Source organism: Bombus vancouverensis, chromosome 15, assembly GCF_051014615.1.
Source record: "Bombus vancouverensis nearcticus chromosome 15, iyBomVanc1_principal, whole genome shotgun sequence".
In the NCBI taxonomy this organism is placed as follows: domain Eukaryota; kingdom Metazoa; phylum Arthropoda; class Insecta; order Hymenoptera; family Apidae; genus Bombus; species Bombus vancouverensis.
Genome location: NC_134925.1, coordinates 795,249 through 808,718, shown reverse-complemented (window position 1 = coordinate 808,718; position 13,470 = coordinate 795,249). Strand labels below are relative to the sequence as shown.

Below are 13,470 nucleotides of genomic sequence, written 5' to 3'. Positions count from 1 at the left end.
TGTTTCAATATAAAACATAATACTACTAAATGTTTATAACAATATTGTGCTTAAACCAAAGGAAGTGTGACAGCGCTCTCATGCAGATAGTAGAAAATGTAAAAGAAAAAGGAGAATTACTATATGTGTGTTCTAACCATCATTTAAATACTCAACATGTTAATTCAATAAAATAGTTGAAAGCAGTGAAAGTTAAAAGTATCTGGTGCACAATTAATCATCGCAGAAGGAAGCGTACATGCAGGCATTTCACAGAAACAAGTTGTGGACCCACTCCATAGAACATAGTATACGACTGTCAGCAGAAACGAATGGATAAACTAACCTCAATTGCCTTAATATATATGGAAGAGAATAATACTATTAAAGACTTACAATAATATCTCAATTAAACTAAATGAAGCACGATAACAATCAATAACTGATGCTCAACAACAGACTTACAGTTGGCCAATGGAAAATAAAACCGAAAAAATCAAGAAAATTAATGACATTATAACGAAATAACTCAGCGTTGATACAGTAGTCTTTAATAAGAAGAAATAAAATCAGTTAATAAGTGCAGAAAGAGTCAAGAAATAACTAAGATAGGTTAAGTGAATGACAACGATAATTCACTACTCACATCGAAGAAGTTTATACAAGGGTCAACGCAGTTATGAGAAACCAACTATTCTTCGAGTAAGATGATTGCCAGATGTCGATGCGTCTCCGCAGTACATGTTCGGCTAGCTCGAGGGCCCGTTATAAATCTAAGATTTAGTCAACTAAAGTCCTTCAAACAGACAAACAGTCTTTGTCCCAACTACGGGAAAATAGGGGAGACCTATTTTTCAACGAGCGGCGTCTCCCACTTGCAACTTTCCCTCGAGGGCGGCTAGCATCTTTTTCTAACCACCGATATGGAGATTGACCAATTAGCAGCAACGCCAATTTCCCTTACTTTCTGGACGAAGGCTTTTCTCGACGAATCCGATGATCTCGTGTCCTTAGACACACCCCATTATAGTTTTCCTCTGTGGCATCATCGGGACGGGGAAGGCATTCTCGTTCGCGATCTCACTGATGAAAGGAGTAACCCTTTACGACCAGTGAATATCACGCATCCGACTTAGATTTTGTGAGTACTTTCATCTATCATCCCATCGACCGCGGATTCGTTATTGAACCTAGGATCATTGTCATTAGTTTCTCGAGCACCTAACTACCGCGGTTACTTGTCCGGTTCTATAATAATCGTATTTGCACTAGTCAATGTCTTCTCCATTGCATAATGACACCGTGTAACCCAAACGAAGATTCGTTTCACGCCCCTAACCCTAATTCTAATGTAAACCCGACATATATATATATGTATATATATGTATATATATATATATATATGTCGGGTTATCATTAGGATTTGAATCAAGTAATGTTTCTTCATTTGAATTAGCCATTGTTTTACAAAACAGAGAATATATTTACACGAATAAACAAGATTTTACAAAATATTATGAATAATGAATTTTATAAATGATATGATTGATTAACAAATGATAAGTTAAATTAATAATTAGATTAAAGAATAATAAGTTTTATCGAACAATAAAAGGAACGAATAATATATCTTACGAATTACTAATTTAACGAATAATGAAAATTAACGATTGATAAATTTTACAAATATTGAATTTAATTTACGCTATTAACAATGATCCGGGGTTCAAACGAATCCACGGTCAACGGGAAAACTTTAAACAATTTTATAACACAAAAATACGTTCGCTGAATCACTCGGTAAATTACTTGATGTATCACTTTCCAAGGCGATCACACGAATGCATAACTGATTAAAATCTTTTTCGTTATACGACTGCATTTTGTTTGTTATATTCTCGCTGGAAACATCGAGAAGGTTCCAATCGTTGTTGCTAGGCAATATCTGTCAAAAGTTTGCTGTATACTCTTTGGAAACATCGAGAAAGATCCAAACGCCGATACTAGGCAATTTCTGTTTGGAGATTGATTCCAAATACAACGTGTCCCATAATATCAGCATCTCTAAAGTACAATTCTATGTGATTTCTAGGGAGAACAATACAACCGATCCACACCTTCATAAAGCAAAACGTTTATCCCGTGACCGTGGCTACGTTCAGCGACCAGTTGTCACCTCGAACCCACTTTCGCTTTTCACAAATGTCAAACAATTACAGATGACAATTACTTAATTACAGTTATGATAAAATCTAGGCTAAAGCATTAGAAGGCTTCCTCAAAATTGCATAGGGAAGGCTCCGGTTTTCATTTCATCTCCGACATATATATATATATTGAACACAAAACAAAATACATCTAAAAATAATAATAATAAGGAACATCAAACAGCGTATCAACGAAATTGAAGCAGCTACACTAAATCAGAATCGTAGCAAGGAGCTCCGGGACAAAGTTCGCTGAACTCACGCATACACCAATAACGCACAACAGGGGAAATTCCCTTTCTCCCAGAAGCATGGTGACGAAGATATGCCTCCAAAACCTCTCCGGGAATTTCATTTGCAAAACGAACTTTCACACAACGATCGGTATCAACGATTTCAACCAGAGGGGGTTCCCACTCCAATACGACGGTCTCTGCATCGAAGAAACTCTCATCAAAAGTAAAATCGTCAAAGCTCAATTTCGACACGGCCTCGGCACCAATGTTGAATAGTTCCTCCAACCACTCTGATACTCGTGGTTTATCACAGGGCCGCATGCGTTTGATTGGTCCTCCCGAGTCGCCCATGGGTTCTTCGGAATCCCTCTTTCGCTTGGGCTGAGAACAACACGGTATATTTTAAATAAAACGAAACAGGACGAATCAAGCGGACTAAAAACAAGACTAAATACGTACCAGGGAAGTCTGGATAGGAACCTCTGATGGAAATGACTCCGCAAACATAGTTCGAACGACGATCGCCGAAGCCTAGGGAAATAACAAAAAGGAAAAACGATCAAAATCACAAAAACAACCATAATATGCAAACATCCAAACTTACGCAAAACGACTCGAAGGAGGACGTCCTTGTTATGGGAGAGCAGCGGAATTGTGCGTGTTGCCCGAGCAAACATTGAAATGATAATGATGCTGCAGCCACCAGCCCTTCCACGCGCCGAAGAAACACCGGTAATTCCCACGGTACAGCATGTGGAAGTCTCTCGCGGAAAGGACTAGATCAGAGTGGAATGCTTCAAATCTGCTAGACGCTAGCTCAGCAGAAACACAGGACCGATAAAAACTAAGTCGAAATACGGAATTTACATTTTGTCACGTACGATTCCAAGAAAGCCAAACTGCAACATCCCGATTCCCACGGAAGCCTACCCCCAGCGGACCACCACCCCGTGGAGGATGGTATTATAAATAAGCGAAGCAACATAGAGCAGCGCTCATTATTATTCTGGTGAACATTCTTATTACGCTCATTATATTTTGTGTTCATTGTTATTACGGATCATTCGTATTACGTTTATTATCCTTGCGTTCATTATTATAGTGATCATTGTTATTACCGTTCATTATTCTTGTGCTCATTATATTTTGTGTTCATTGTTACTACGTTCGTTATTGCGCTCATCATTGCGTTTAGAAATTTTGTATAGTATTTTGCGTTTCGGGGTCTTTAGTTTTTCGGTCAAGAAAAGAGAACCGCGACTAAGTAAAAGAAAGATTTTATCTTTGAAGTCCTCATTTCATCGCTTAGACAGAAACGCGCATTGTAATTGCGGTATTAATCCAGTTAGTAAATTGTTCAGTCTGTATCGAAATAGATAAATAAAGTAAAAGTTGATAGTAAACTATATTCGAGTTCAAGTAATAAACCCAACAAAAACTTCGACGACCACCGGAGCAGCTGAGGTAATGGCACCAGACAGCACCTACTCCTCAAGGTAAGAAAATTAATTTTGAAAATTTCCTTCTTCTCTGATAATCTCGTTGCCCTCGAGAATCGAATTAGAACTTCCTATCATCGATCTCGTTTTATTTTCGTGAACGGTTTTGAAGATAGAATCATTGTTTAAACTTTAAACAAAGGAGTTGTCCGCTGTGTCGGCTTGTGCGAACGGTATTTTCAGCTACTGAAACACCCACTGATCTTCGCATTCCTCCTCCCATTGTTGGCAAAATATTGTCCGTCTTTGGGCAAGGCTTGCGAAATCACACAAGTCCCGCACAGAGAGGACCATTAAATACATCGTCGGGGTCAATCGAAAATTAAGAGCAATACCGGCATTGCTATTAACCGATATTCTTGCCATCATTGCATGCGATTGTAAGAGAGAAATAGCAGAATAATTTCCCTTCGAAAATTTAACCAAAGGATCGTTCGCTGTGTTGGCTTGTGCAAACGGTGTTTTCGATTATCGAAAACACCCATCGATCTTCGCATTCCTCCTCCCACTGTTGGTAAAATATTACCCGTCTTTGGGTAAGGCTTGCGAAATCACACGAGTCCCACACAGAGAGGATCGTTAGAATCATCCTCGATTATTAAACTCAAAAGGCAAGAAAATCATGGTAACAGAATCCATCGTAGTAAATGAATTGAGTTTCGATTCTAACGGCAAACTACTACAGCGAAATTAAAAGAGAAGAAGAAGTCAAACGTAAAAATAAATTTATATAAAACAACGAAAAATCTCACATTCCTATCCAATCCAGCAACGCTAAAATATATATATCCGGCTAATAAAATATATATAAAGGTAATAATCTAAGCAATTCTACATTCAAATAAAAATCCGTTTAACGAGGACAAATATTTATTGTTCCCAGCTTTAATCCTCTCCCGTGCCAATATCCCTGCACATAGCAGGTTAGCCGAAAAGTGGAAATCGTTTACCAGTTGCATTAAGCGTCAGTTAACGCTACCCATTAAACGAAAAAAAATAATAAAAAATAAAATATTTTGAAATAGTCCTTAGACTATTTCTGGTGGCAGCAACTACCGTATTAATGAGAAATCTAAATCAGTATTACATACACAATAATATCAATTCAGTTTATTTCCCTTCAGATTAAATTCAAACTCAAACGAAAAAAAAAATTTTTCAGTAAAATTTAAACTTAAGATTTGATCGATTTAAACAAACAAATTGATACGTAACATTAGAGATTTAAATTTTTGGTGGCAGCGGTGGGATCCGCTTCACGGAGGATTAAAGTTGGTTTAAACGGTTCGATTCGCTCCACAAAGAATTAAAGTTGTTACGATTATCGATAAAATATATACCTAAGAAATAATGTCGACTAAATTAGAATCGTTGGACAAAGACATGATCTTGATGTTGTCGAAAAAACTTAAAGCATGGGATGCGAATTTTCGCGACATGAGTACAATAATGAATAAATTACAAGACGATGTGCGTTCACTGAAAATAAAAAAGAAATCAAGACACCCGTGTATCATCGCCGATAATTTCCCAAGCGACAATACCGATAGAAGTTAATCCCCAACCAATTAAGTTAAAAGATGCAATAGAGACAGTACCAGTGTTCGACGGACATCGACCCTCGGTATTTCGATTTTTAAGAGCATGCGAGCGCGCACGAAACATGGTTCCTAGGCATCAAGAATCTCAGTTAGTAAAATTATTAACGAATAAGCTTCGCGGACACGCATTTCTCGCCATAGAAGACACAGAAGTAATAAGTTTAAACGATTTCGGGAATAAATTAAAAGATATGTTCGGTCCGGGAAAAACGGTTAACGAATATAAAGGGGAATTAGCTACAATATTTCAACGACCGGGAGAAGATATTTTGGACTAGATAGAACGCGTCAAAGATCTCAGACTGGCGATAATGAACGGGGAAAGGTACGAGTACGGCACCGTATTTCAAGATAGGATAGATCGAGACACGAGGGAAGCTTTCGTTAAGGGGCTTCCAAACGAGGTGTATTTACGAGTAAAGATAGCAGGATACCAATCCTTGCACGATGCGTACCGCCAAGCCGTGAAAGCAACGCGAGAATTAAAACAAGCGAACGATAGATTTCGATACCAACATCCGACACCTTCGAATAATTATAACCGAAACAACCGCCAGGACTGGAGATTTGTACCGCCGTCGCGGAAACACCTAAACAACCCGGGAATAGAAGAAAATGTCAGGAGAGAAACAAGAGCAATAACTTGGGAAGAAAAACGCACAAATAAATACCTCGATAGAGATCTAAATCAAAAGAGAGATGCTGATCATTTCAACCAACCAACTTTTCAATGCAAACACCACTCCGTTGCTGTGATAAGGGATAATGTCACGTTAAATAATAAGAGGACGCACGGTGGCATAGATAGGATCATGGGTGAGAAATTTTCTGAGTTACCAAACAAGATAAATAATATTAGTGCCAAAGAACCTTCAGACGAAGCAGAAACTAGGAAATTGAACGACGAGACGACAGGCAACGCTTATCCACTGCCTAATATCACAGAGATATTGGACCCGCTGGGAAGTGCGAATTGCCTCTCCACGTTCGACTTGGCAAAGATACAAAAGCAAGACTCCACGAATTTCGTGAATGTCTCAACCATAATAGGAAAAGAGATAGCGAGTGTATCTCACTCAAAAACTTCTATAAAACCATCAGAAGGAAACTTTATCGAACTCAAAGCCAAATCATTAAATTGCAAGGAAGATCACACTATAGAAAATAAAAATATAGCTATCCCTAAATCCAAAACAGAATCTATAAGCAAAAAGGTTTGTAATAAAAATTCAAAGAATAATTCTAAATCTACCGAAAATATTCTTAAACGTTCCATACAAATAAATAATAATTTAATTAAAATAAGCACTTCCAGTGAAACTATTTATCCTGAAAAGGTAGAGACTAATCAAGGTGTTGGGAATAAAGTAAATAAAGAAGGAAAAAGGGTAACTAAGGAAAAGGATTCTAAACATTTTCAAGCTGAAGAAACGCAAGTTCAACGAGCTCAAAGAAATCAAAAGGGAGAAAATAGGGAATCACCAGTCGAAGATATATATAAAAACTTGAATAAATACGCTAGCCATTGGATTATAATTGGATTAAAAATACTTTATTGGTTACTACATCTAATATTTGACGTAGGCAACATAGTAAGTAATGCTGATCTTATGATTCCCCCAGGAAAATATAGATGGTATCACACTATACTATATACAAAATATTTTTGGGTTAATATGGCTGCGGCACTTTCAAAAATTTGTATTTTGAATGCTATTAACAAGCAATTGGATAATTGGATCGATGTCAGTAAACTTGCGTCTTGGCGCAAAATAAAAACTAAAATGAAGGAAAGGAACGAAATTCTCCCCGCACAAATTAGTTTCGGACATCTAGCCAGAGAACCTGTCGGTGAAGTAACAATCGAAGAGAACATGGAACCAACATGCGCAGAATATCTCGAAGATCTGTTCAATAAAATTAACACTGTACAACGAATGGCAAGAGAAAATTTGATAAAATTCAAACTAAGACCAAAAGAATATTACGATCGACGAATCAACCCTCAAGATTTTAAAATAGGAGATTCGATATATCTACTAAAAGAACCCAGTAAAGGAAAATTCTCCGATCAATATACTGGACCACACAAAGTGCTAGAAATCTTGCAGAACCAAAACGTCAAGATTGAAGTAAAAGGGATTCCGCGAACGGTGCATTTAAACAAGTTAAAACTGGCGCATAATCGAAATAAGCAATGAATAAAGCGATTTCATTGGACAACGTAGTGCGGTAGTATATGTTATAGTGCTGTTCGTCGAATAGTGCAGATATCGAACACCTAAAAGGAAAAAGGAAAATTATTATACGTGTTTCAATTGTTGCTTAAATATAAAACGTGTTAACTCAATGAACAATTAACTAGCGAAAGTGAAAGTTACCTTGTGAACAAGTGATCAACACACAAGAAAGTGTACGTGCAATTATAAGTTATGGATCGTTGTTCGTGGAACACAATGTATGACAGCTACCTAAAATAAGTGAATAAATTAGTTTCAATTGTCTCAGTGCAAAATACAAGGTTACTAAATGTTATAACTATATTATGGATAAATCAAAAGGAGGTGTGACACTGTTCGTCGAACAATACAGATAGCGAAAACCTAAAAAGAAAAAAGGAAAATTATTATGTGTACTCCAATTATTGTTTGAATATACAACGTGTCGATTCAGTAAATAATTAAAAGAGGGAAAGTGAAAGTTACCTTGTAAACAAGTAATCATCATACAAGAAGGTCTACGTGCAAAATAGGTTATGGCTCCCAGCTTGCGGAACACCATGCACCAGCTGAAAATAAACGAACGAATTAACTTCAATTGCCGTAATGCAAAGAGCAGCATCGCTAAATGTTATAACGGTGCTGTGGAAGCGTGGCACTGTTCGTCGAATGACACAGATAGCGGAAACTTGAAAAGAAAAGGTTTATTACGAGTGCTCCAATTACTGTTTGAACGTAAAACGTATTAGTTCAACGAATAACTAAAACAGTGAAAGTGCAACCTATCTCGTGAACAATTAATCACTATACAAGGAAGTGTACATGCATGAATTTCGCAGGTTAATAAGAAGAAATAAAATAGCTGATAAAGTATAGAAAGCGGTTAGAAAATAATCAAGATAGATTAATTGAGAGTTAGTAATAAATATAACCGGAGTAAAAGGATATTTTGTTATGCATTAATCTACGTAGTATTGTTATGTTATTTTGTAATGCCCAATAGCGGTCGCGCATACAATGCATTATACACATATTGAATTAAATAAATTAAACACCACCTTTATGACCACAGATATAAGACGATTGAAGGCAGCCGTAGTAGAAGGCAGCCGTAGTAAGTATCCAAGGCATATCAAAGAATCGGATGATGTTGTGGGAACGATCCAGGTAAGTGACGCAGCATCGAAAGAGCAGAATCTGAAGAATTACAGACAATGTTAATCTAACAAATAAATTTTAATCATTAATAAGGGAACTAATTCATATCATGCATAAAATAATAACAAATAGCAAGTACAAGCAATAATAAATTAATAGGGAAAATAAGAAAGGTTAATAAACACAGAAATGGGTTAGAAATTACAATGTCAATCTAACAAATAAAATTTAATCACTAATAAGGAAACTAATTCATATCATACACAAAATAATAACAAATAGCAAGTACATGCAATAATAAATTAATAGGGAAAAGAAGAAAAGTCAATAAACACAGAAATAGGTTAGAAATTAATCAAGATAGACTAACTAAATATTAACAACAAGACATGACTGAACTCGGTGCAAAGGAATAAAGTTATGCTACACGAAAATAACTGGTAACACAATACACAAAACATTAACTAAATTAAACAAGACTTACATAAATGCAAGTCACGTATAATCAAAACAATGACTATTGAAATTCGGTAACAATACAATCCATGCTATCACATTAAAGTAGCACACGGTATTGACACAGACAATATCATGAAATACAAAACAATTTTACAAAAACACTACTAAATAAAATTATAATGATTAACAATTAATTAGCTATTTCAACAACACGTTACTGTTGACATTAAACCAACGCCATACCAAAGAGACACGCGAGCGGCCATGTTGAAAAATTCGTCGCACATACAAATAATAGCCAATGCAATGTAATACAGCATCATAATAGCAATGTTAGGTACTAATAAAAAAAAAACAAACAAAAAAAGAGAGAGATAAGGAAAATATATATATAATAAATAACAACTAACATAATCATAACATATTATATATATTATATTATATACAAGGATACAGTCTTCGTACAAAGGAACAGGTCCGAACGAAACTTATAAAAAAAAAAATAAAAATAAATAATATATATATACATTAATTATTTTTGTATGTGTGTGCAGAACGGATGGCGAATTCATCAACCATTCTCTGAACGACGGATGGAAGTACATGTAGGTGTTGTCCAGACGTTTCACGAGGAATCCAGAGAGCATTTTGAATCTCTGCAGAAAATCCTCCCATGCATGATCGTTACAATAATCTGACTCATCTCGAAAGAAATTTTTTTAGTCCAAGGAATAGCAATCCGCACCGTAGAACTGTAAGGCACCTGTACGCCACCCACGAAACCAAATACTTTTGCTATCCACCTGTAAACAAACAACATTTATAACTATACATATAATTCTCACTTATATCTACCAATATATGTATACACGCATGTTGTAAAGTAGGCGATATTTATAACACTCACTTCCATTGATAATGCAAGTGACTCATAAAAATAAGCCGTCATATTTACCATTACACGCACATATATATATATTCAAAGACAAGCTATATTTGTAATATCTATTCCTATTGATAATATATACTTATATATTCATAACAATAAAACAAATCTCATCTATACTACTTACCAATACGTATGCATATATGTATATAATTATAACCCAAGTAGCATTCATAATATTTATTTTCACTGATAACATGTACGTAAAACCTAAAATAAAACAAAGGTTTTAACAATAAGAAAAAAAAGAGAAAAAAATACATATAAATATAAAAATTTTCTTTTTCTATATATATATATATTAATAATAATAAAAGGTTATTCTTATTTCTAATAAACTCGAAAGTAAAATGACAAATGACAACATTATACCATGATATACCGACACAAAGACGCACCACACAGAAGAAACTAATAGAGAACGCTTTAAGCTTGGCAAACTTACCGCCCGACGAATTTGCATACACCATAACCAAAACCCAAGACACATGGCTCTGATCACAGGAGAAGCGGTCCATATAGTCGAATGCATTCCGGTACAAGTAAAGGTACGACATACAACAGAATGCTACTCGGAGCTACCCGTTTGGCAAGGGAATCACACCACAGGAACTCCGCCCGGACGTGCGCCAAACGTGGCGATATTCAGCACCATCGTCGTTGGCCACGAGCGGAATATATACCCAAAAAGACCTCGACGCACTACGGGACCACGTCATGTTCCCGGCAGAAAAATCTGCAGTCTTGAACACATTGGCCAGAGGAGCGACAGGAAAAACAATCGTCCCTGGAACAGTAAACATCCTGGGAATGATGGACGAAAACACATTAACGACAATAGCGAAAAATACCGTATCAAGCTTATGGACTGGTTTCATGGAATTTGGAACTGTCAGTGCAGCAATATTTGGAATACTCGTAATGTTTAAATTAATCAAGACGATAATAGATATAGCCATATACGGATACCAGTTACGTGAAACTTACGGATGTAGAATCGCCCTATTAGGAGCAATATGCGGCTCAGTCACCCACCTGCTACTATACCTCAAAGGAAGACGAAATATCGATGATCAAACATCACAACCTCAAGGGATATCGATAACACCGGTAATATAACTCAACAACCAACGACATCTACGTCCGCCTTGAGCGAACTCAGAGACACCATCAGTCAAATTTCCAAAGGAAATTTGAACTCCAAGGGCGGGGGTGTCACGTCCCGCGCTCCGCACGCGCCGTAACAAGAACAAGAAAACCATTCTATACAAAACGCGCGAATAAGGATTTGAATGCACAAACGAACACACGGCGCTACGAAACTAAAGGAAGGATTAACAAAACGAGGGCGACTAATAGATCCAACCAATAAACAAAACACATATACACACAACTCTAAATAAACCTACCAATAACCGACTTGCAATTTGAAAACTTGTGGTTCAATATAATATAAATCCAACCAGTATAAAATAAAATAAATAGAACCAGCTAATGGATTGAACGAGTTACGAACCAAACAAATAAACCAGGAAATAAGAATAACTACAAAAGGGGAAATAATTGAAACGCCAGGAATACATGTATATATAAATATATTTTAATCAATCAACTTGGAGAGTTACATATAAGTATAAACATATATGCCAGACATGTAATAAACTAGTAAATATTAGAGACAGTACTTCCAATACTATGCAACAAATACAATATTATCAATTTATGAAATATAAGTATATATGAAGTCAAAAACTAATAGTCTAACGAATACATAAAACATACAATATTGTATTATTAAAGAAATAAAAGTTACATTGTCAGAAACATATATATGTCGGGTTTACATTAGAATTAGGGTTAGGGGCGTGAAACAAATCTTCCTTTGGGTTACACGTTGTCGTTATGCAATAGAGAAGACATTGACTAGTGCAAATACGATTATTATAGAACCGGACAAGTAACCGTGGTAGTTAGGTACTCGAAAAACTAATGACAATGATCCTAGGTCCAATAACGAATCCGCGGTCGACGGGATGATAGATGAACGTACTCACAAAATCTAAGTCGGAGGCGTAATATTCACTGGTCGTAAAGAGTTACTCCTTTCATCAATGAGATCGCGAGAAAGAATGCCTTTCCCGTCCCGATGATGCCACAGAGAAAACTATAATGGGGTGTGTCTAAGGATACGAGATCATCGGATTCGTCGAGAAAAGCCTTCGTTCAGAAAGTAAGGGAAATTGGCGTTGCTGCTAATTGGTCAATCTCCATATCGGTGGTTAGAAAAGGATGTTAGCCACCCTCGAGGGAAAGTTGCTAGTGGGAGACGCCACTAGTTGAAAAATATGTCTCCCCTATCTTCCCGTAGTTGGGTCAAAGACTGTTTGTCTGTTTGAAGGACTTTAGTCAACTAAACCTTAAGATTTATAACGGGCTCTCGGGCTAGCCGAACATGTCCTGCGGAGACGCATCGACATCTGGCAATCATCTTACTCGAAGAATAGGGTCTGCACGTGGCGAGCCACGGGACAGAAACCGTTGGAATGTTTATTGTCTCGTGTCGTCCCGAATATTTCTTTTAAGGAGAGCTATAGAATTACTCCATACCTTGTTAGGCAAAACGTTCATCCCGTGACCGCGGCTACGTTCGGCGACTGACTGTCGCCTCGAGCCCAAGCCCATTATCACGACTCTCGAACAATTACAATCGGGTTGAATAACTACAATTGTTCAATTACAGCTATAGTAGACTCTAGGTTACAATGTTGCGGGATTATCCAAAATTCCAAAGGCTCCGGTGTTCTTTCATCTCCGACATATATATGTGTGCGCATTCTATCAAACAGTAATCTAAGATACATACTTAAAACTAGCCTACATTCCGGTAAAGAGTTATAAAATAAGAACTACATTACGAAACACGCATGTCTATATATAAATATATATAATCTATATTCTAAACTAAATTACTACTAATGTGTGCGCATTCTACATTATTAAATCAAATTAGTAATCTAAGATACATACTTAAAACTAGCCTACATTCCCGTAAAGAGTTATAAAATAAGAACTACATTACGAAACATGCATGTCTCTACATAAATATATGTCGGAGATGAAAGGAAAGCCGAAGCCTTTCCTTGGAAATTTTGGGAACATCCTCTAG

General features: G+C 36.5%; 1 protein-coding gene and 1 long non-coding RNA gene across 4 annotated transcripts; both read right to left on the bottom strand.

Annotated features, from left to right (window-relative positions):
• Nucleotides 1–1,438: 1,438 nt before the first annotated feature.
• On the bottom strand, nt 1,439–5,503 carry LOC143303636 (uncharacterized). Its single transcript, XM_076624719.1, has 3 exons — nt 3,027–5,503; nt 2,882–2,953; nt 1,439–2,803 (listed from the first exon to the last, which is right to left on the bottom strand). The coding sequence occupies exons 2-3, from the start codon at nt 2,927–2,929 to the stop codon at nt 2,393–2,395; spliced, it is 459 nt and encodes a 152-aa protein (XP_076480834.1). The 5' UTR covers nt 2,930–2,953; nt 3,027–5,503; the 3' UTR covers nt 1,439–2,392.
• Nucleotides 5,504–7,047: 1,544 nt separating this feature from the next.
• On the bottom strand, nt 7,048–11,285 carry LOC143303637 (uncharacterized). 3 transcript variants are annotated; one of them, XR_013060146.1, is made up of 6 exons: nt 10,750–11,285; nt 10,432–10,514; nt 9,602–10,161; nt 8,800–8,938; nt 7,904–8,310; nt 7,048–7,803 (listed from the first exon to the last, which is right to left on the bottom strand). It is a non-coding gene; the product is annotated as an uncharacterized LOC143303637 (long non-coding RNA). The 3 variants fall into 3 exon arrangements; XR_013060147.1 differs by lacking the exons at nt 8,800–8,938; nt 10,432–10,514; nt 10,750–11,285 and having other exon boundaries at nt 7,904–8,125; nt 8,228–8,310; nt 9,602–9,725; XR_013060148.1 differs by lacking the exons at nt 8,800–8,938; nt 10,432–10,514; nt 10,750–11,285 and having other exon boundaries at nt 7,904–7,993; nt 8,228–8,310; nt 9,602–9,696.
• Between the last annotated feature and the right edge of the window lie 2,185 nt (nt 11,286–13,470).

Excerpts from the sequence above, each read along its gene's own strand:
- LOC143303636 (XM_076624719.1), bottom strand. The coding sequence starts at position 2,929 with ATGTTTGCGGAGTCATTTCCATCAGAGGTTCCTATCCAGACTTCCCTG. Across the intron at positions 2,804-2,881 it reads TTCCTATCCAGACTTCCCTG|CCCAAGCGAAAGAGGGATTC; the intron begins GTACGTATTTAG and ends TGTTGTTCTCAG.